The following is a 24,574-nucleotide window of genomic DNA, read 5'->3' as shown; positions in this document are numbered from 1 at the left end:
ATTTGTAAAGTAAACTTAATTTTCACATTTATTATATATTTTATAAAACGGCACATTACGTACCCTTATTGTAATCAGTAACTAAAATGTCTAGTTCTAATTAGATTTCAACCACTTGAAAGTTAAACAGGACGGAGGCAATACTCTGCTATCACCCTGAGAAATAGAACTGCATACTTTACCAAGATGATTAAGAATAAAGTATATATAAATTGATGTGTGAAAATTAATAAATACTTAGACAATTTTTTCTAACACCCATATACTCAATAAATGTGTAATAAAACTTTTAGAAGCATTTTTTTAGTTCAGTTTAAATAACAACCACAAAGTTTTTAATAAGTGCCATGCAAAAGTTCTAATTTTAATTCAAATTACATCAATGGAGTTTTTTTTTTTATCAAATACACCAACTCTGAACCAGCACTTAATGGTGTCCTTAATAAACAATCTTAAGTTAGAAGGTCCTGCTATGGGCTACGCATGTCTTGATTAAAATCGCTGCGTTTTCTGTTCGTTCTGGTGTTCCTGCTATGAGACTGACCCCGGCGCCGAAGCCAGGAAGTGAACCTCTGATAGTGGTCGACAGCGCCATCTAGCGGTTACTTGATGAAGTAACTCTCGTTTTCCCGTAAGTTTCGTTTAATTGCCAAACCAAGCCGGATGAAACGCGATGTTTTTAGATGACGCTTGATTTACTGAGAAATGAAAGCTACAGAGCATGGACTGGGTGAGGGGAGGGCGAGTCAGCGTTGGAGCAAGTCTTTATAATCAGGCTGCAGCAGCATCTTTCTCACTTTCAAAGGAACTGATGAACTTCGTCCAGACGATGTGACTCAGGTACTGTGATATTTATTACTTCGTTGCGTTTTAGTACAATATAACTTATAGGACATAACTGCAGGAGATATTCTGCATGAGAAACAAATAATAACTTAATATTTGTTTCTATTTGTTTTTTGCAAGTTTTCCTAGATTTATTTAATTTTATAGCACCATAATTTTCTTAAGAGTTGGTTTTAGTTCGTCGGTGACAGAAAAGTTGTGACTTGGCTGCAAAGGTCTCAGTTATGGCTGCATCACTTAAAGGAAATTAATATTCTGTTATTGCAAATCAGCAATAACAGAATATTAATTTATTATCCTGTATCAGCTCCAGGAAATAGATAAGTTACACCAGGTTTTTCTAAAGCTGTTAAAAATCTGATCATTCTACCAAAGTGGTTGTGCTGACTGTTTAATAAGCCAGCATCCTCATAAACACATAAACTAATCTAACAAATTAAAGAATGTTTAATTTATGTTATCAGATGATTATGGTTTTCTACGTATTTTTAGACATTCACTCTACAAATTAAGAATCTGTTTAATAATTCTCTGTTGCTCTTCTACTGCATTACCTTGTGTTACAATATTTGGTTTCTTTCACAGCATCCAACTCAGGAAGGATGAGTGGGAAGACCAGACATAAAACACGGTAAGCTGCTCCACCTCTTCCTCTTAAGTGAAGCAACTTAGACTTTGATTTCTTCACATGATTTTAAATGACATATCTTTTTTTTCAAGACTACTCAATTGTACTGCAAGAACAAGTAAACTGTTGATATCTAGCTATTTAAAGCTTTATATGCATTTTCATGAAATGTTTGTCTTGTGAAAATTATGCCACCTCACGGGCAACTGTGGATCAGTGAGTAGAGTAGTTAGTTTGCAATTGAAAGTTGTGAGTTTGATTCCATTTTCCTCTTTTGCATATCAATATTCCCCTGGCAAGGCACTCGACTCCAAGTCACCTTAATTTACAAAACTATTCATCACATTCCTAGGTTGATTTTTTCTACTTTAAGCTGCATATCACATTATAATAGTATTAAAATCTAACTATGATTACTTAATACTGTTATTCAATGAAATCAATAGAATAAGTAAATCTTAATGTTTGTAAGTTTTGTAGGTGATGCTGAAAAAACATATTTTTTTATTACAGAACATAGCAGTACGTGCAGTTATTGCTTCAGAGGTTTTTTTTTAGAAACAAGGAAGTACAAAGTGTTTTGTTCACACGTGATTGAAAAATGAAGTGAACATTTCTGTAGAAGTACAGATATAATCAGGAAGTGTACCTCTGATAAACAGCTCAGAGTAGCTTTCTCTGGAGTAATACCTAGACTATACATTTATCCTTAAATATTAAGGACAAACTTAATATCAACGCAAGTTATGTCAACATGTGTTGACAAAAGTTTTGAATCAAGAAGAAAACATAAAGTTCAAAAATTTGATATGGGTGTATGTTTCAGAAAATCCTCAGAATTTTCACATTTTTAGAACCACATACCATGTTTTTCAACATGCCAACATAAATTACAAGATAGGGGAAGAGGAAACAGAGGGACTTCAGCTTTAGGATGTTCTGGTATGATCTGTATGATGTTGTTTTGTCGCTGTTTAAATATACCAAATATTGTGACCATATTAACCTCCTGAAGTCTAAAAGACATTTTTGTTATAATATTTATAATCACAGGGTAAATACAGGGTTATGTAGGGTCCTCCTTTAATTTTTGTATCTGCATTTTTCATGATGGAAATATTATTTATTATTTAAATATTTATTGTTCTTGCATAGCAACACATTTCATAGAAGCAGCATAATTTATTCTCTATGCTTTGTAAGTACAAAGGCATTACATTTTTGCGTCCGTATTTCTATAAATGTCCGATAGACACGCCTATCACACACACACATATCAAGACTAAGTGTACACTTAGTATCATTACACTTGATACTAAGTGTATCAAGTGTAATGATACACTTGGTACACAGGAAATATGAAGTTCAGCTAAATTCTCGATGTGGGAGTTAAAGTACCCCTGGACGCTATGGACCGACGCTGTTGTCACGGTTGCCTAGATACGGACACTACGCAGCCCAGTCAGCTGCTGTCAACCCTCATCTTTTTAAAACATCCTCGACCTGATTCTCCACTGTCCTTAGAACCAAAACCTCTCGTAAAGATACAGATGTGAGAAGGAAGATGTAAATCCCAAGCTGAATAATGTTTGTGAGGATGAACACTGGCAATTAAAAAAAAAAAAAAAAAGTGTCCATTGTGGCGCAGTGCGATACCAAACAGAATCAGGAGAGGAACACAGCAGACCCTGATATGGTAACATTTTGCTATGATTAAGTTTCTTTTTGTGCTTTTAGTAGAGTATATTGGTTTGATTATTTGCTTATTTAATGTATAATAATATCAGCCAAAATAATACAAATGATAATTTAAAGAACAAATCATATGTTAGATTAACAGTAAATGCATAAATACTTCCTACTTTAAAAGGTTTGTTAGGGCTTTCTGCATGTTTTATTTTGAAATGTTTATATATTTTATAAATTCATGGTTCAGTGATCATTTATGCACCGGACACAGACCTGCAGCCCAGGGGCGGTTCTAGATGGGGGCCAACAGGGTACCAAAGAAGTAAATGTCTTATGTTAATACTCACTAGTGGATTTTTTTAACCTACACAATTTTACTTTAACAATGAATTAAAAATTATAGTGCTGCACTTTTAGATGCTGTATGGAGATAGGATCACACTTTCCATCTGCCAGGGATCTGCAAACTGAATCTCTGGAGACGCAAGTGGCTCTGTGGCTCTTTTTACATCAAATGATAAAATATTGCTCAGGTTTTTTTTTGTTTTTTTGTTTTTTCATTCTTTTTCAAGTGTTGCCCTGGAAAAACACTGACTACTCTGGCCCTGTGGTAAATCTGGTCTAGAACCAGTCTCCAAACCTAACTCCTTCTTTATATAAATATTTTGGTAATACTCTGTAAAATATCAGAATGTTCACATACATTTCATACACACATTTTGAATATTAAATCAGGTGTTATGATCAGTTACTCATTGGTTTGCCAAATATATTCTACACTTTCTTAATTAAACGCATTTAAAGTATACTACTCTGATTGGAGTACAGTTTTGGGGTACTCCAACCGACCTTTATGCATGAACGATTGCTCTATGATCACTTTTTAAAGACAAAAAACACTGCCATAAAATAATGTCTATCACTGCAACAGATATCCCACCCCATGAGAGTAGGACGACGCGCCGTGGTGGGCGTCCCTTATTTTGATTTCTGAAAGGTGGCAATCCTAATTGTAGCCACAGTCAGCCTGATGCAGATTGATAAAAGTGAGGCTGCCATTCATTCAGCACCACCAGGTCCCTCTGACCACTGCCAGAAGGCAGCTGAAATGTCTTGCCCAAGGACACAATGACTGAGAAGACGGAGTGGGGGATTTCACACCAGTAACCCACTGGTTATGGAATGAACTACTGCTGATTGCTATTAGGCACAACTCCAATTAAAATCCCTTAGCTGGAAGAGTAAATGCAGATTAAGCATACCTTAAACCAGCGATTTAATGTTTATTTTCTCAATCTTATTTTCTCTAGGAGGTCCTTTGGGGCTACAGCACCACCTTTTCTTGACTACCTGAAAGATATTCTGCGTCGATATCCTGACGGTGGACAGATTTTGAAGGTCAGTATCAAGGGCGTAAATCCCATCTCATTATTGGGGGGGCCACAAACACGGACATTTTTTAAGAGCAATTTTGGGGGTGTCGGCAAAGTTACAGTCAAATGTAACATAAAATGTGGTTTAATTTTTTTTTTTTTATTGTGTTCAAGCTGCACAACCAAAAATGACTAAGTAGCAATGAACAACAAAAGTATTTTTCTAAGTAAACAACCTGTTGAGACCCATAGAAATCAAACTAAGGTTAAAATGTTGCTTAGATATGAGTTTGGTTCAGAGCCACAGAGCTAATCTCTGCTACACCTTTACAAAAACTTAAGGCTCTAAATAAAAACATGTTTTAATAAGTAACTTCACTTAACAAAATTCCTCATAAATATTGATTTGTTGCAGTGGATCTTAATAAAGGGTATGTGTTTATAACTTAAATTAAATTTATTTTAAACTTAAATTATAACTTAAGTTGCTTTAAACTTTTATGTTTTGGGTGACGGGGGGGGGGGGGTGTTCCATGTCCTGGATGGCTGAGAACCTATAAATATGTAGAAATTGAATATTTGGGAAGTATCATAATATAAACTTAAGGGTCAGCACCAGAGTTTTCCAGAAAAATATTCTGATTTTATTTTGTGGTTTTATAGGGTCTATGTTTTAAGATGGTAAGAAATAAAGGCACTTGTTTTTGTTTTACTGTTAGCTACAGTAGCCCATCTGCTCTCAGCTCCCATTCAGAGCTGTCGGCTAGTGCTAACGCTGAGCCACTCCCTCCTGTTTCAAACTCTTCTTATTAAAGTAAGAATTAAAGAGCTAAATATAATTGAAATATTGGCTACCTTTGACAGAAAAAAGAGGTAAGTTTATGAAAACAATGTAGCAGTTTAGCTAGTTTTGATTTCCAATGCATAAGGTGGCCGTTTATCATTATTCAGCCAAAGTAATGAAATAACGAACTGTGGACTGATTTTTATTGTCAATGTGTTTCTTCCTATTGAGCAGTGATATAAAACGTGTTACATGCCTTTTGCTTTAAGTATTTATCTGCTGGAGGGTTTTTTGTTGGTGCTGCAGAGCCACAGTAACAGATAGCTCCTCACTTCAGCTGCTCTAACGAAGTCTGTGTCATTCAGTAGCGCAGCTGTTGCTCCTCCTACACTTTAGACCAGGGGTCCCCAAACTACGGCCCGCCTCCACATTTGGTCCGGCCCCCTGAACAATACCAGAGAGCATTCAGATTTTTTTTTCATTTATTGTATTTTCCGGTTTATATGTGGATTTTTCTTCAACCACCAGGGGGCTCTTTAGCAGGAAGTGTGTAAACTGTGGGTGTTTTGTTTTGCAAGGCACATTGCTGCCATCTGTTGGACTTTTAGGGAACTGCTTGACTTTTATGTTATTTAATCAGTACGGTTGTTTGCTAGCGGTAGAGCAGATGAACACGCATATGTTATGTACGCCGCATTCCAGGTTGAATTCTTCGAAGCAATGCCTGTAATTAGCAACTTATACTTCAAAACGAGCCTTTATGTTAACATATGAGAAATTAATATGTTATAGTTACTTTCCCTCAATGGAATATATACTAGTCAGTCCCAGTGACCGTTTCACTCATGGTTTTTGCCCATGTGCTTTCTGGGTCCCCCCCCCCCCCCCCCCTCAACAATTTCCGGCCCCCCACCAGAGAAGGGAAAAGTTATGTGGCCCTCACAGGAAAAAGTTTGGGGACCACTGCTTTAGACTGAACCATTTTTCTAACAATTGTTTCAATACCTAACAATTCCTTTTTTAATTCTTAGTTTTTTTCTTAGATGAGTGGCGGATTTATTTCATTCTTTGTTTCTATTGCCTTTTTATATTGATATCATTTAAATAAAATAGTTTCTTTCATGATTTCTTTGGGGGGACAATTCTAGACTTTTCCAAGATTGGGGGTGTTTGGACCCCCCCGAAACCTCCGGGATTTATGCCTATGGTCAGTATGGCGTTCCCATTATGATTATAGGAATGGCTATTTATTACCAGAAAAGGCTGTCAAGCAGGATATAAACTTTGCATGCTAAATGAAGCACTGGAGGATGATGCTTCTGTCGGGTTTACAGTGTTTTCAATATGCTGTTTATCTGCTATAGATAGCTTTTCAAGCCTGCGACTTCTGTTTTGTTCTCCATTTGTCCACATTTCTTCCACTGGAGCAATCCAGCATCAGTATTGCCTTGCTCTCAACTCATTTGAATACTAATTTATAAAAAGATTAGTAATAACACAAACTTTTTTTTTGCTATGGCAGTAAATATTTTACAAAGTATGTTGTAAATTGCAACATGATAAACGAAGCTCAAATCAGTTAGTCAGTGAGAGACGACGTCAGGTGATATTCTGAGGCTGCTACGTCAAGTCTTGGCATAGCAGCAGTTGATGCAGGGCCGGCCCAATGCATAAGCGAACTAAGCAATTGCTTTGTGAAGTGGCCCCAGCACTTCATTAGAGCTGATTTTTTTTTCTTTTTAGTAATAATTTCTATGTCATTATAATGTCAAAAACACACAATTTTACTATGAAGTTATTTGTTTTTACAACAATATATATTTTATAATATGTAGAAATTATTATTTTATTGATAAAAAGAAGGAAAATTTAGCTCTTGAGGGCGCTCTGGTGGCCGCAGTAGGTACTGCACACTTCGCCGGTATCATGAGCTGCCGTGCAGTGCATCCAAACGTCCAAAGCTCCGGTCAGAAGTTAAGATAACAAAACATGTCTCAAAAGGGGACTTATCCTTCTGGGAGGGAGAAAGGAAAGAAGAAGAATAGAAAAAAGCCAAGATAAAGGTTCGTTTTAATGTGCCTGGGTAATGTAATGTAATGTAAAAGATTTGTAAAGTTACTAATAGAATTTAGCTAGATAGTGACCTGGAACGGTCCAGTTCAACAGCCAAACATTTATGCTGGGATCTTTATGTTTGTGTGAAACTGAGTTTAGACTTTAAATGACTTGATTCTCATGGTTGGCTCTGTATATTTCTGAGGTATTTTTGGCTTCAAAATGCTGTGTTTGATAACGTTTGATAACAATAATTAAAACTTCTCAATGTTTGACATTGTCTAGCAAAATGTTTTTACGTCAGGCTCCATAGCTGCTACATCGATGAGCTGCTCTCTGCTGTAGTTGGGATATGTTGTTTGCTGCTGAGCATAATCATTTTGTGGCTAAGACAAACATATTTTTTTTACATCAACTTCTAAGTTATGAGAAACTTCTGTTAAAATCATTTGAAGGCTCAGAATCAACCCGGTACCGGTACCGGTCCACATTCTCAGGGAAAAAGACTCACCTGATATAAATTCAACTTTTAGCTATAGGAGTAACCCTTAAGAGAAATTTATTTAATCATAGAATGTCATGAATATGTGTGTAGGGCTGCACCGATTGCAGTTTTCTTGCCGATCCCTGGTTACTGATATTTAAAAAGCTTCAACTGCTGATTTTGGTTTTTGCTATGATTTTTTTTTTGTTTGAAATGTCGTTAAATATAGCAAGAAAGTCAGTGAGTTGGCAACAGTGGGGTGAATATTGTTAACTGTAAACGTGCAGACCTGATCTGGTGGGACGGTCTGTCAGTCAAACCTCTCACTGTAGAGCAGAAGAGGACAGAGACTGATTTATAAACCTTTGCTGACGAAGTTTAGGGGCCCTGAGTTGATGTGAGAGTCTGCATCAATTGGTACAGTCAATTAGCAGGCCTGACTGTACAAAAGCACAAAATCCTGTTTAGAGTACTGGAAGTGTGAGAGGGATATTGGCCTTTCTAAATGCAATTGGGTTGTGTGAACTGATAATCAACCTAATTGTACATGCATGTTCACTTTGTAAAATTGTTCTTTGGTATGAAACGGAAAACAAGAAAAGAGAGAAATTTTGAAATTAAACCAAAAATTGTATAAACTAAACATGAAGATAATGACACATCTGAATAAAATATTTTCGTACTAGAATAAATTAATTTATCACAAACTCCCAAATGTTTATTTGCAAAACCCAGCCCAAACATTATATTGTTCTTTGTTGAGCTACAAATAATGTTTTTGGATTAAAGGACCACTAAAAGTTGTTCAAATCAAGGAACAGAGTCAAACCTATCCAACACACTTACGGGTTAAACTTTGATTTTATGAGGGGAGTGGAATAGAAATGTAGCCTGTCCACATTTTGGAAATATCTTCTGTTACTGAAAACTAATGATGTGCTTGTTCCTCCCTTTCAAGTTTCCATGAAAGTTTGATGCATTCATTTCTTTCATTTATTTTGATCCAGTCTTGTATTCTGTGACCCCTCAGCAAGTCCATTTGCTAAGTGTATTATCCTTAGTCTGTTAGTTTGAACACCTAGTCTTTAAACAAGAAAACAAACAATACAGAAAGAAAACTAAAGTTGTGTTGTGTTGTGTGTGCCCAGCTTGAAGAGTGACTCTAGTCTAAGTCTGACTGGTCCAGTCACTCCTGTCACTGGAGCAGTCAAAATGAACCTCCAAAAAGGAGGTTCATTTGTTCTCCATTTGTCCACATTTCTTCCACTGGAACCTCCCATTTTAATGGCTCCAGTGAACACTCCAAAAAGTAGGTTCATTTTGGAAGTTCAAAATGAATGATACACTATTTGTGCCACCAACCTGAGCATGCAGTGAGATCCCGTACACCAGACTTTGCGAGTTTTTTGGGGGAAACCAGAGTTTCATTGTTCAAAATTGACATTTGCATTTCATTAATGCCTTGTGTTTTCACTGTATCCCTCCTATTTAGGATTAAAAATAAAATACAGGCTTAACACAGGATAGGCCTTTTGAGCTAGACCAGACTTGGTGGGCGAGTGGGATATAAGGACAACTGGGTCGTCTCTTTTCTGATTATTCTGCTTGGTGTATATGCTCTATTTCATCAAAGTAAAAGAGGATAATTAAACATTTGTTGACTTCTCCAATGCTTGATTTCAACCAGGACAAAACAATGGTCCATTTCATTTTTCAATTTTGTTTATTTCTTCAAACCAAAGAATTTACTCTGAGTCTATTGATTCTTCATTTACAATTTAAGCTGGGCGACTTTGTCTTGTTGATCTTTGCTGGGTTTTAATGTATTTTATTTTGAAACAGGAACTGATTCAAAATGCTGATGATGCTCATGCAACAGAAGTGATTTTCATCCATGATGAGAGGAGCTATGGCACTGAGAGTCTTTGGAGTGCCAATCTTGGACAATACCAAGGTATATATGTTGATTTGTGTAGCTTCAGTTGTAAGCTACACTTCTTTTCATGATAGTTTACCTCCAAAAATTATGTCATCCTTTTACTTTTAAGAAATATATATTTTTTATAACAATAACCTGCCTTTTCTACTGTTCAACATTGTTCTCAAGGCATAAATCTACATTTTATAATTATACAACACCATGAGTATTAATTATAGACAATTCTTCTTTATAATGTTGCAAGGTTTAGCCATTTTACACCAAAAACTTTAAAGAAAAATACTATTGTGCATGTTGTATCTGTCTTTAAATAAGCTGTTTAGTTTTTCTCAATTCAAGCTAACATTTCAGAACAAATGCATTTAATAAATATTCCAGAGATTCCAAACAGTTTTATTTATTTAGTTACTGATTGACTTTTTGCATAGGTCCTGCTCTGTATGCCTACAACAATGCTGCGTTTACTGAAGACGACTGGGAAAGAATTCAAAAGGCTGGAAGAAGTGGCAAGATCAATGACCCGAACAAAATTGGGAGATTTGGAATCGGCTTCAACTCCGTTTATCACATAACAGGTCAAAATTATTCATTAGAATAACATGCTTTAGCTTAATGATTTTGACTAAGATGTAATTTTAGAGATAATAAATAGAAGCATTTATTTCTCAACAGATGTGCCCAGTATTTTCAGCTCAGGACATCTTGGATTGATGGACCCCCAAGAGGAAATATTTGGTGATAAGGGGTTTCGGTGGTTTTTGGATGAACCTGATGACCAAGAAGCTTTGCTGACGATGCATGACCAGTTCCAGCCCTACAGAGACATAGTTTCAGTTGTAGGCAAGCAAGAATGGTCAACAATCATAGAGGATCAGTACTTCTCTGGGACACTTTTCAGGTTCCCGTTACGCAACAAAGCATCAGAGATTTCAGACAATCTATATGATTCAGATAAAGTGTTTGAGCTTTTTGATAGCTTCATTGCAGATGCAGACTTGAGCCTTCTCTTTTTGAAAAGTGTGAGCTCTGTGTCCTTGATCCATATCAGTCGGGATGGTACCATTAACACCAGGCTTGAAATAAAATCCTCTGAACCAACAGAAGTTCTTCTGAAGCAAAAAGATGAGTCTGATGTTGAAGGCCTGACAAGAATCAAATTGATAACTCTAAATTCAAAAGATCAGAAAAAAACACAATGGCTTTTAACAACATGCACCATGAAAGAGGGAAAAGCACCAAACCTTGATGACCTTGCCAAAAAGTTGAGTTTTTTACCCAGAGTTGACTTGGCATTTCCACTTGATGAGCAGAGAGACTGTGGTCAAGGCAGATTGAGCTGCTTTCTCCCTCTCCCAAACAACGAATCCAACAAGACCGGTCTCCCAGTTTATGTCAACGCCTGCTTTGGTCTCACAGACAACAGAAGACACATCAAGTGGCAAGAAGAAGACCAGAAACATGATGAACACGCTTTGTGGAATGAATTGCTTGTGAAGAAGGTGCTCCCACAAGCATATGTGAAGATCATTCAAGATGACATCAAACTTTGTCAACAATCTATTCTTCCTGTCTCTTCTGTGTACAGCCTGTGGCCTGATGTTACTCAAATGCAGCACGAAGACAAATGGTTCAATGTTGCTGTTGATGTTTTTCATCACTTACTCAATGAGAACATGGCTGTTCTCTCTCTTGCCAGAAATGAAACACAGTTTATCCCTCTATCAGAAGCTGTGATACCCTGCAATGGGCCAACAAGAGCTGAGACATTATCTGCCATTAAAAGGACTTTGGTTTCCTGCGGGGAAAATCTTGTGAGTTTACCAGCTACTGTAATCAGAGCCATTGAGACCTTTACACACACCAACTCACAGTATGTGACTCCCTGCTTCCTAAGAGAGGTTCTCCACAGGTCTGGTGTTCATAACATCAGTAAAGAAGATAAACTGTGTATTTTGGAGTACATACTGAGTGATGGAAAACACAAAGAACTGGAGGGACTTCAGCTACTTCCTCTCAGTGATGGATCTTTCAGATCTTTCACAAAGAAAGAGGAGGACACTGCTTTGATTGACAACAAGGAATTTCCAAGGTAAGTTATAGTTTGTCTGATGTGTCTGTTGCTATATTTATGTTGATTTTAAAACTGGATTTTGCATGAAAGCATGTCTATTCAGTGGTTATAACTGTTATTTGACTCCAGAAAGATTTTGTGTTTGAAACCCAGCTGCATTTGGCTTATTCCTCTGCTTTCATCGTCTTGTTTTTAAGGATATTGCACTTTACAGTCTAGATGTGTAAAATGCAAACTCAGCTACAATGTTATTGTAGTAGCATATATGCTTTCAAAATGAGCATGAGTTGACAGCATTTATTCAGGGGTTTTTGTGCTGGTATCTAAAACCCCTTTAGTGTAATTACCTGTGCCACACTTATAGGTATGCCTTCTGTTATACCCTTGCACACATTTTTCCCCAATAGCATAGTACCTAGATTTCTCCTACGACATGTCATGATGGGGCATACAAAAAGAGAGCTACATATGGCTCCTCTTTGCAGTTTGATTATTCACTAATAAATTTATAATGTTTAGTCTTCATAAGCACAACTGTCTCATTATCAAAAAAGCATTGTTTTACACTTTAGATTATTCTATTTGATTATTTCTGCTTTACTGGTGTTTTTTGTAGGTAAGACTTTTGTCAATGAAACTAAACTTAATCTTTTGTTAAATGCATATCAACCACAATAAAATAATGTATGTTTTTGCAGAACACTTCTACCATACTGCAATCACCTCTTCATCCCCCTTGATCTAAGTTCAACTTGCAGAAACCACCTGGAAGAGCTGGCCAAGCTGGGTATGTTATGTTAACTTTGACTTTTATAAACATATCTTATGTTGCCTATGTGATCCACATAAAATTTATTTGTTTTCCTTTTTTTGAAGTAATTTTTCTATACAGTTTCTTTTTTTTAACTGTTTTCCAGGGATATTCCGAGTCATCAACACTAATAAAAAACATGTAGAGGAATATACAAGAAAATTTCTACCAAAGGACTGGAAGCAGATGGAGAAAAGACTCGTTACTTGGAACACAAACAGAAGTGACCATCCACCATTAGATTGGCTTCAGAAATTCTGGAGGTTTCTGAACTCTCATTTCAGTGAGTTAAGCTGTTTCAGGGAAATACCTCTGATTCCCGTCAGTCCCCTCTCTAACAGTCAGCCTGTGTCACTGGCAAAGCTACAACAGAAGACAACCCTCATTTTTCAGAAACGAGGACAGAACAGTTTGCCTGACCAAATAGCTCAGCTGGTGACCAAAACTGGTGGCACAGTGGTGAGAGGAAATGAGTGGCTTAAACATGAAGACCTTGAAACTTATGTCCTGACCCCATCTCCAAGGAGCATCATGAAGGTGTTGATGAATTTAGACTCTAAGAAAGTCATCAGCATTGTGAAGTCTGAGTCTCAAAAGACAAGAGAAAATCTGAAAGACTATTTGTCCCATCTAAATGTCCTCTCAGGTCAAGAGAAAGAGTTCCTCATAAAGCTACCTGTGTTTCAAACTATGACCGGATCCTTGGTCACAGCTCAATCAAAGCAGGCTTTGGTTCTAACATCTGGTCTGGTTATACCCTCAGAGTTGCCTGTACCTGATTCAATTATCCAGTGTGCTACTGAGGCTGACTGCAGACTTTTAAAGCTGCTGAAAGTGAATCTCTTGGGCCCATCTGAAATAAGCATTATCCTAATTGACAACATTAAGAATGGTACCTCCAGTCGTCAAGAAACTGAGAAAATAATGACTTGGATTTTGCAGCATGGTGACATCCTTTTCTCTCAAAACCAGTCTCTAAAATCCAAGTGCAAGGAACTGAGATTCATTGAAGTAAAGCGAGAGCTGAAACGGGCTGCAGACTTTCTTAATCCAATGGTTAAAGCCTTTAAAATGATCTTTGAGTCAGACGTCTTCCCCCCACCAGTATACACAGAATCACCACAGATGCTGAAGAACCTGACAGATCTTGGATTGATAAATAAAGAGGCAGATCTGACACCAGATCATGTGCTCTATGCCACCACACTGATTGAAAAGCACAAAGTAAACTCTGAAAGTGAGGCTTTGACCAGAGCTGAAGTCCTCTTGGAAATGCTGGATGGCTATGATCTACTGTCAAAATTTTCTATTGCACAACTCCATCGCCTTAAGATGATAAAATGGATACCATGTGATCAGCCTGGAACTGAAAAACAAAATAGATTTGATAAATCTACAAAAAGTTGTTTCTGCAGCTCTGAGGAAATAAGACACACGATGTATGAGGACATTGTTGGAGAGGTGATGCCTCTGATGGGGAAGCTCAGTGATAGAGTTAACACCAAGCTCGGCCTCAAACAGCTGCCTCCACCTGAGAAAGTGATTGAGAATTTATCAGTGCTGAAATCAACACTGCAGAACATGGATGATCCTGACAGCAATGTGGATTTCAAGAGAAAACTTCATAGCATTTATGGGCACATGCAGCAAAACATCTCTGAATTTGGAGAGTTGATGAACAAGGAGCCAGACTGGCTGTGGGCCAATGACCAGTTTGTTTCCCCTTGTGATTTGGTTCTAAACTACCCTCAGGATCTGGATCTGAGCTCTTACATTGGGAAAGTACCAAATGAATTTTTGCCATTCAAGAAGCTGCTTCAGGAATGCGGTCTGAGAACGGCACTTTCCAATGAAGAAATTGTTGATATTCTTCATTCTATCCAGCAAAACATCGACACAAGACAACAGCCTTTTGCAACTTCAGGTGAAGTAAAGGTTTCCATTGAGATTCTCAGCTGGTTGTGGAAAACAAAGCAAGCAGTAAAGGGTGACATCCCAGTGCCCGTTGTTACAGAAGATGAACAGTTTACCCTGAGACCACAATCAGAGGCACTCCTCTGTGATGTAAACAAAAATAAACTGAAAGAACTTCAGTTCAGTGAGGAGAAAATGTATCTGCTACATGAAGAAATCCCAATAGCAACAGCTGAATGGTTGAAAATAAGGTTTCTCAGTAACTACATCCTTGCTCCGGAGTTAATAGGCATTGAACAGTGTGGCCAATCTGAACCAATAACTATGAGGATAAAAAACATTCTTAAAGAGTATGATGAAGATGGTGACATCTTCAAAGAACTCATTCAGAATGCAGAGGATGCTGGAGCTGATGCCTGTAAATTCTTGTTGGATTTCAGAGAACACAAAGATCCTCCTGAAAGTCTTATTGATCCTGACATGGCCCTATGTCAGGGACCATGTCTTTGGGCCTTTAACAATGAGCGATTCACAGATGATGATTGGAAAAACATTGTCAGAGTTGGCTCGGCCTCAAAGGAAAACAAAGTGGAAAAGATTGGAAAGTTTGGACTTGGATTCAATACCGTTTATCATGTCACAGATGTTCCCTCTATCCTGAGTGGGAACAAGCTGCTCATACTTGACCCAAATGTGTCTCACTTGAGAAAGCACATCCAGCAGAAGACAAATCCTGGAATCAAACTAGATCTCTCTCAAAAAAGACTTTTCCATTGCTTCCCTGGTCTATTTGGAGCATATGAAGGCATTTTTGACTGTAACTTCACCCAGAAATCTCCTCCCGCACCTTATGATGGCACGCTAATCAAACTACCTTTCCGATGTGAGGAAGAAGCTCAGAGATCAGAAATAAGTAAAAAAGTATACCATGAACAGGATATCTTTGCCTTACAGGAGAACTTCACGAAGAACTCACAGGTTCATCTGCTTTTTCTCAGGAACATCAACATGTTGTCTTTAAAAAGCATCTCGAGCAATGTATCAACACCACTAAGGGATGAAGACATGCCAACCCTTTTGGACATCGTTAAAACTGTTGATAATACAATGAGGATTTCAAATGAGACCTTCATCAAAAAGCAGCAACAAGCAGAAAAATCATTGAGGAAACATGATGTTAAATGCACAAAAGTCATTGATAGCTCTACAGTCCAAATTGTCCAGATAACCAGCCAGCAATTTGGTGAAACTAAAGTACAGTCTTGGCTCATTTACAACTGCTTTGGCACTGATCAGTCTTTGAAAATGGTTCTTAAAGAGAACAAAACAGAAAAGGAGAAGGCTGTATTCTCATTGCCCATTGGAGGGGTTGCTGTGCCTTTGCAACAAGACACAGAAACTGGAAAATTATCTCCTCTACAAACTGATTTTGTTGGACAGACATTTTGCTTCCTTCCTCTTCCCATTCAGACAGGTCTTCCTGTAAATATAAATGGTACATTTGCTGTAATGAGCAACAGAAAAGGTCTTTGGGAAAGTGGAGTGAAACACAAGTGGAACATGGCTCTTCAAGAGGATCCTGTGGTGACGGCATATATTACTTCACTTTCAGCACTAAAGCAAATGTCTGAAAACAAACAACTTGAGGCTTACTGTTATCACAGCTTTTGGCCTGAGAGAGAGAAAGTGTGTGATACTTTTAAGCCTTTGGTGGATGCATTTTACTCTAAACTCGTGCAGTCCTCTGGTGGCCTAGAGCTCTTTTCTGATGGAGAACACTGGTGCTCAATGAACAATGCAATCTTTCTACATGAATGCATTGAAGAAAATGCAGAAATCAGCAGACTTGCAGTTCAAGTGTGCAAGAAGTACATAAAAGGGCCAAACTTTGTTGTTCCTATCCCACTGTGGTTAAGAAAGAGCTTTAAACAAGCTGGACAGGAAAAGGTTTTACAAGACAGGACATGGACATGGGAGAAGTTTTACCAAGAGGTGGTGTTCAAAAACCTTGCTACCATGGACCCTAAGACCAGAGATACACTTGTGCTGCATGCTGTGGACCTCAACATAAAAGAAATGGACCATCTGCTGACATTTTATCCTTGCATACCTACATCAGACGGGCAACTCCAATATATCAAGAAACTTGTCCATCCCTCTGGAAGAGTGGCCTGTCTTTTTGAGCCAGATGAAGGACGTTTGCTGGGTGGAACCAAACAGGACTTCCGTTCACCCAGAAGGATTCAACGGTTGCTGGAACTTGGAATGGCCAGTGATCATCTTCCACTAGAGGACATCACACACAAAGCATGCACAATGACTGAAACCTGGAGTGTTGACAAAAAGAAAGCATATGAGAATGTAAAGTGCCTTCTTGGACTTATGAAAAACCACCTGAATGACAAAGATTCTCCCCACTGGAAAACCTTGAGAATGACTCCATTTCTCCCAGCATTTCCCCCCGGTGACATAAAGATGAAACAAATCACAACGCTCCAACAACCCACAGCAATTTTCAGTGACAGATTCTCCCTGCTTGTTAACATGATTCATCCTGTACTGGATAATATTGGACTGAAAATACACAACACTGATCCTGTCTTGGACCTTTTAAAAGTTCAGAACAGTCCAGAGCCAGAGACTGTGCTTCAGCAGCTGCAAAAAGCCAGTAAGCATTCACAGTCATTGGACACATCTATGCTTCACAAAATAGCATATGAGTGCTATAAGTTTCTAGATCAGTGGATCAGTGGATGTGAGAATACCACTTTCATTTCACAGCAGGCAAATTCATTCCCCTTTGTCCTCATTGGCAACACATTCGTTAATGTCAACTGTGTTGCAGAAAATGAACAGTTTGAAGCCAAACCCTATCTCCATGTACTTCCACACGCCTTCACTAGTTTCAGGAATCTTTGGGAGACCGTTGGTGTTGGAAAAAAATTTACCACCACTCAGTTTTTCTCTGTGCTTCAAGAACTTCACTCCCAACATGAAAGCAAAGTGCTCCCAGCCAAGGATTTATCTATTTGCCTTACAATTTTAACTAAAGGGATATTTGAGGCAAAAGAAAAACCAACTGAAGATTGTTTGATACCAAATGAGCATGGAGTTTTGCAGCCTGCCAAAGACCTGTTTTACAATGACAGTCCATGGATGCCAGTTGCCTCAGGTATCACATTGTGTCATCAAAATATCCCTCGTCCTATGGCTATCCAGTTTGGCATCAAAACAACCAGGCATCACACTTTGGAAGACTGCACAGTTGACAACTTTTCCCCTTTTTCCTTCCATTTTGAACAGCAGGAACAACTAACTGTTCGAATTAAAAACATAATTTCAGCATATCCATCGAAGAAAGACATCCTTAAAGAACTGATCCAAAATGCTGATGATGCTGAGGCAACAGAAATTCATTTCATTTGGGACAAACGTCAACATGGCAAAGAAAAAACATTTGGTAAAAGATGGAACAATCTGCAGGGCCCAGCTCTCTGTGTGTTCAACAACAAAGTGTTTTCTGATGATGACTTGAAAGGCATTCAGCAGTTGGGAGAAGGAGGAAAACAAAACTTACATGGAAAGATTGGTAAATATGGACTTGGTTTCAACTCTGTTTACCACCTGACTGACTGTCCCTCCATCCTCACTGGAGATGAATTACTTTGCATTTCTGATCCCAATCAGAAATACATTGAAAGTCATCCAGGCAAGCCTCGTGCAGGCATTGGATACAAACTAGTTGGCAATTTCATAAACATGTACAGTGATGTTTATGAATCCTTTCTTCCTGACCAGTTCACTCTTAAAAAAGGCACCATGTTCAGATTTCCTCTGAGGACAAATATGACAGCAAAAAGCTCAAAACTTTGTCAGGAAGAAGTCACTGAGGATTTCATGAGGGAACTGTTCTCTACCCTGTCTGAAGATCCAGAAGGACTAATTCTGTTCCTGAAAAACATCAGCAAGATAAAAGTTCATGAACTTGATAACACTTCCAAAATGCTTAGGACCACCCTCGTTGTTGAAAAAACTCTGCAACAAGAAAGTAGAGTAAAAAAGGATGCATTTGAAAAACAATTAAAGAATGCACTGCAGTCTAAGAATCCAATAACCCCCTGCAAGACCTTCTATGAAATGTCAGTTTCCACCTCAGGTAAAAGACCAAGTGAATGGATTATTGCTGAACAGTTTGGGTCATTCAAAAACAGTAATGAACTAAAAGCATCTAACAAACTTCCCCAGGGGGCGATTGCTGCACAAGTAAAGAAAAATTCTCCCCACTCTGTCCGAATCACTAACAATGATTTCCAAGGGACTGCCTTCTGTTCGCTCCCATTGCCTGGAAAAATTGGACTGCCAGTACATGTGAATGGAAACTTTGAGGTGGACTCAAATAGGAAAAATCTTTGGAAAGAAGATGGCCAAAGTGTGAAGTCAAATTGGAATGAGAGTTTGAAACAACTAATCATCGCTCCACTTTATGCAGATCTCTTGCATTACATTAAAGAAAAAATTAAAGTCAAGACAGGATTCCGTCGAAATCTTGGAGACCATCTATGTGAATCATACTTGTGCTTTTGGCCAACTAAGTCAATAGATGGTGATCCACAATGGCATGAAATGATCCAGGAAATATACAAATCCATTAGAGAAAAAGGTCTTGATCTAATTCCAGTGCTGAAGAGCTTAAAAAGCAAAACTGAAAGACAGCACGTGAACAAGTACTCTCTTGACTGGTGTAATGTCACAGAAACTGATTGCATTCAAGCACCTTACCTAACAGACTCAACAGAAGAACAGATCAATCTCATTTTGGAAGCTCTTGAAATGAAACTTGTTCCTGATTTCACAAACATGCACAGCATTTGGGAAAACATGCAGTCAGCTGGGATTGAAGTGAAAGAAGTCAGTCCTGCTACGGTGCGTACCTTTTTGCAAGCAAAGCCCCTCAATGATCCAACCCAAACAGATGTGGATTTACCCTTGCCTGTAAAAGCCACATTGATCCAAAATGAAAACAGATGCTCAGAGCTCCTGAAGTTTTGTTTGAATGATTCCCAGTTGATCGAAAATGCTCAACAGAATTCCACTTTGCTTGATGGACTTCCGCTTCTTCTCACAAAAGATAAGGTTTTGAGAAAGTTTAACTCTAAATCTCCAAAGCTGATTTCAAGATATGATAGTCTTTTCTTTGGCTATGAAGACAAATTTGCTGATCATAGAATCAATGAAAAACACAATGTTCTGGAAACTTTAAACCTGGTCAACAAACTGACACTTCCAAGTGCAGCAGAATACTTGAAACCAATAATTCAACAACTTCTTGAAGATTGTCAGGTCAATCCAGACAGCGGCCTGTGTGTCCCAAATCAAAAGATGTTGAAGTGGCTGGAATCACTTTGGTTTTTTATAAGTGAAATTGCACTGGAGACATCAAGTACTAATAAAGAAAGTCTGACATTAAGGCATGTGAAGGAACTTTTAAGTGACTGCTGCATCCTACCTGTTGTGCATCAAAAGGGAAACAACAAACACTTACTACAAACAATGAAAGACATGTCAAGTGTAATTTCACATGTTTCAGATGGAGATGTATCACAAATCCTCTTCAAACTTGGTTTTCTAAAACTAGATTTCCTCTTCTTTTTAAAAGTACATCGACAGTTTTACCTAACTCTGCACCATGAACTCATGGATGTTAATGATAAAAGCTCAGTGCTGGACCAAGTCTGCAAAATCAACCAGTCAGAGTTTGGATTTTTGTCAAATGATGATTTGAAAATGTTTCAGAACTTCTTACAGACAGGAGCACCTAAAAACAATCAAGAATATGAGAGGAAGCTTAAATCTTTACCAATATTTGAAACAACATGTGGTGAACGGGTAAGGATTGATGGGCCAAAAGAGGTATTTATCCTCAACAGCAAACATTCAAAGACATTTTCACATTTGTTCACTCTGTGCAACAGCAACAACACTTTCCTGAAATACAACCCAGAAAACTTCAGTCTGTCAGTAATACTGGAGATCAAAATCCTCAGTGATGTAGACTATTTTATGAAGTTCATTTTACCATTTGTACAAACACTCACAGAGAAAGAGACTCTTGATTGCTTAAAGCTGATATTATTAATGGAGACTGAGTTTGACCTTTCCACGTACAAGGACATCATCTTCTCACTGAAGTCTGTAAAGCTGATTCGAAGCTCTCAAGGTCAGCTTGAGACTGCCTCATACTACTATGACGACAGTGTGGAGCTTTACAAGAAAATGGTTCCCCAACATAAATTTGTTCCACAGACATTTTGGACAGACTTGAGTGAGGGAAAAGAATATCACTCAGAAAAAGCAAGAAAACTGATCAGAGACATTGGAATGAAACATGAGGTGACCAATGATGAAATAATCAGTTTTGCACACCAACTGGAATCAGAAGCAAAAGAAAACAGAAACCTTGAAAAGTTGAAACAGAAGTCAAATCTGCTTTTCAATAAAGCCTTGGCAAAAAGTTGCAAAGACAAAAATGAAAGGTTGCTGAGAGACATTGCTGATATCAAGTTTATTTTTCCAGTTAAGATTCAGGAAGATCTCTGCAAATATCATCAACCATTTGCTTCAGAGAATACCACCGTTCAAATCAGAGGATGTTTGATTGATGGAGATCCTAAATATCAGGAGTTGATTTGGTCCTCAATGCCAATAATACATTTGCCAGGTTATGTCTCACAGAATCTCTCACAAATGATAGAAAATGTTGGAGCTCACAAACAGCCACCTTCAGAAAAGGTGACCAGAAACATGAGAAATATCTGTCAGTCTCCATGTAAAACTGAGGAAGTGATCAAAACTCGTGCAGTTGTGTTTCGTCATGCGTATGCCTACCTTCAAGCCAATGTCTTTGAAGGACAGTCATTGTATGGTCTTCCTGTTGTCTTGGTTGAAAAAGATACTGTGCTTTTTAAAGCAGATGGTGTGTGTCTCTCACTCTCTGATGAACTTGAGTTTAGACCATACTTGTACAAAATATCTTCACAAGATGCCTTGTATGCAGAGTTCTTTAAGAAAGTTGGTGTGAAGGAAAAACCCACTGCAGAGCACTACTGTAATGTCCTGGCAGCTGTTTATGCTGATTCCTGTGATAAAAAGCAGCTGAATGGAAACCAGTTGATTACTGTAAAACAAGCAGTTCACCATTTATTTCTCTTAATCAAAACTCAAGGAGAACAGGCCCTCAATGGTGATGATCAGACTTTGTATCTTCCTGCAGTTGATGGAAAGCTGCATATATCAAGTTCACTCTACTACAATGATACAGTGTTTGAGATCAAAAGGTTGGAAGAAGGACTAGAGGATAGGTTCTTGTTGCTCGAGAAACTCAGTGAATGTCATCTGGACAGTGACATCTTTGAAAACCATCAACTGGTGAAAAAGTTGACTCAGAAACTTCAGCCTAAAATGTTGTCTCAGATCACTGAGGAGAAAATTGTGGAATCAAACATGCAGCCTTGTGAGCTTGGGAATGGTTGTGAGTTCAGAGGATGGTTTGATAAACATCTCTCCTCAGAAGCATTCAAACATGGACTCATTTGTCTCCTCAGAGAACAAACTGGAGGTAAAATAACACAGCAAGAGGCAACAGAGATATGTGAAAAGATCTTTGGCAGCATTAAGATTGTCTGTTGTAAATCTCTGAAAACGATGCTTTGGCTGGATGAACAGCCACTACACAAAACTGCCAGAGATACTGATGCATTTGTCAAACAGGAACAACAAGGTCTGACCTTGTACTTGAAACACAATGATGATATGACCCCTAAAGTAATAAACAAAGTTAATATGATTTTGACAAAGGGGATTAATACTCTTTTAGGCCACCGAATTTTATCAGTTCACCTTCCAGTGCTTGGACAACTTCTCATGTGTGATGATCTGCAAGATGTGCAGCAAACTCTGGCTGATAATGACATCCGTGATAGTGTAAACATTGAAACAAGAACTCTCAGTCCACCAGATCCTGGGACAAACATTCCAGATGAATGGCACGATTCATTAGACATGAGCTTTCTGAACAACTTTGAAGAAGGGGAATATGTTGGCTATAGCACAAACAACACATACATTTATGCAGTTATTGTCAAAGAACTTCCTGGTTGCTCTGGAAGATGTTCCTGGAAATACAAAATAGATATTGGAGAGGATGAACCAGTAGAAGTCAGTCATCTTGACCTGTACCAATTCAAAAGAGACACAAAAATTAAGTCAGATGGGATCAACTGCAGTTCCTCTCTGGAGCTGGTTGTGAAGAATGTGTCACCTTCATCCCAGACCCCACAAAGTTCTTTACCAACCTCTCTTGATGAAGCTAAAAGAGAGATAGACAAATGTTTGGCTGAGATTTGGAATCTTCCTGAAGAGGAGAAAAGGAAAGCTATCAAGAGACTTTACCTTAGATGGCATCCTGATAAAAATCCTGACTGCCAGGACCTCGCCACAGAGGCTTGTAAATATTTGCAGAATCGAATTAATGAGCTCAGCAATCCATCCGATTCAAGGAGAACTTCTAATTTCAGAGACTTCTACCAGCAATGGGACCACGAAGCCAGGTATCACAGAAGTGGTCGAGAAAGATTCTTTAGATCTAGAGCATCCCATTCCTACAACTTTTGGACCCATAACACAAATATTCCAAGACCAAACAAAGAAGAGGCCAAACGTTGGTGTAAACAGGCTCGCTGTGATCTTGACGCAGCTCAGAAAGACACAAGTGGAGACAGCACAGAGTGGTGTCTATTCAAAGTCCATCAGGCAGTGGAAAAGGCTCTCATTGCAGCAGGATATAAGCATGATGGCAAACACACCGCTAGCAGCTCAATTTCAGCCGCAGCAGCAAAAGTTTCTTGCTACCACCCTCAACTGAGAGACCTTCCTCAGATTGTAGCCGATCTGAAGTCACTGGGAGTGGACGCCAAAAAAACTCAATACCCCAACTGTCATCCATTTCCCCACATTCCTAATGAGCTGTTCAGGTCTGAAAATGGAAGATTAGCAGTGAACAGAGCATCTGAGCTACTCAACAAAGTAGAAGCTTATGTAAATTAGATTGTGCTGTTAGATTGATCAATTTTTTTTTTCTGTATTAGTTTTTTTTAAGTGATTTCTGCTAATATTTCATTCTTTCTACTTTGGTAAACCCTTTATTGGTGGTGTAATCTTCAAATATGAAACAAAAAAATGTACAAAATTGACTACTTTTAATGAGTCTTGTCTATTTTATTTCATGACAGAAAACTTAAAAACTTTGGATTATTTCAAAAAAATAGTAATATCAAAACATTTTTTTCCAATGCAGAATATGTGCATGACTAAATAAAGGTTCTAAGTAATCACTGTATAACATGTAGTTTTGCATAATTCTAGCAGCATTGTAATGCTAATGTAAAGATTGATGCACAACTTTAATAATCTTTAGAAATACAGACTCAGGAACCTTTTGCAGTTTATATCACTAAAATAACTTAGTATGTCGTCTACACTCTAGTGCAGTGCATTGTATTTTTTGTTTGTTTCTTGACAGATACTAAGTTAGTTCATTATTATTTACTTAGTGCATTTCTTTCATCTATATTTTATAATTGTTTTATTTTACAACATGCTTGCAGTACATTCCCAATGGCTGATTATGTTTGAAAACTGAGCAAGACTACTGCTGTTTACTGTATTATTTTTATTAGGTGTTTTCACTTTAATGTTGAAATAACTGTTAAGATCATGTTTTATTTAGCTTAGGCAAAATGTTCCTCTTTCTAGTTTATTATAACCATAACTATTGCAACTGAAATATTTGTTCCATATAAATGTGTTTTAGTTACAGTTAACTGAGATGTAACACAAACTTTCTGTTGCTAAATAAATATTTTCACTTGTACTCATGAATCATGTCCGCTTGTTGTCTTTACACTTAATCTTTAATCCATGTT

At 37.9% G+C, this 24,574-nt stretch overlaps 1 protein-coding gene across 1 annotated transcript; it reads left to right on the top strand.

Annotated features, from left to right (window-relative positions):
- The first annotated feature begins 20 nt into the window (after positions 1–20).
- Positions 21–24,530, top strand: LOC106922747 (sacsin-like). The gene is made up of 8 exons (XM_088001642.1): positions 21–840; positions 1,432–1,477; positions 4,474–4,561; positions 9,702–9,813; positions 10,227–10,373; positions 10,471–11,887; positions 12,568–12,656; positions 12,787–24,530. The coding sequence occupies exons 2-8, from the start codon at positions 1,449–1,451 to the stop codon at positions 23,694–23,696; spliced, it is 12,792 nt and encodes a 4,263-aa protein (XP_087857768.1). The 5' UTR covers positions 21–840; positions 1,432–1,448; the 3' UTR covers positions 23,697–24,530.
- The last annotated feature ends 44 nt before the right edge of the window (positions 24,531–24,574 follow it).

The sequence above is a fragment of the Poecilia mexicana genome, unplaced genomic scaffold, assembly GCF_051168715.1.
Source record: "Poecilia mexicana isolate PSO_F unplaced genomic scaffold, ASM5116871v1 scaffold_2, whole genome shotgun sequence".
Taxonomy (NCBI): Eukaryota; Metazoa; Chordata; class Actinopteri; order Cyprinodontiformes; family Poeciliidae; genus Poecilia; species Poecilia mexicana.
The sequence above is the reverse complement of the archived record's forward strand: the minus strand, read 5'-3'. Positions and strand labels throughout refer to the sequence as shown.

What these genes read in the sequence shown, in the direction of transcription:
- LOC106922747 (XM_088001642.1), top strand. Translation starts at nt 1,449, where the DNA reads ATGAGTGGGAAGACCAGACATAAAACACG. An exon ending in ACGGTGGACAGATTTTGAAG is followed by an intron (nt 4,562 to 9,701) that starts GTCAGTATCAAG and finishes ATTTTGAAACAG; the next exon opens with GAACTGATTCAAAATGCTGA. An exon ending in CAATCTTGGACAATACCAAG is followed by an intron (nt 9,814 to 10,226) that starts GTATATATGTTG and finishes CTTTTTGCATAG; the next exon opens with GTCCTGCTCTGTATGCCTAC.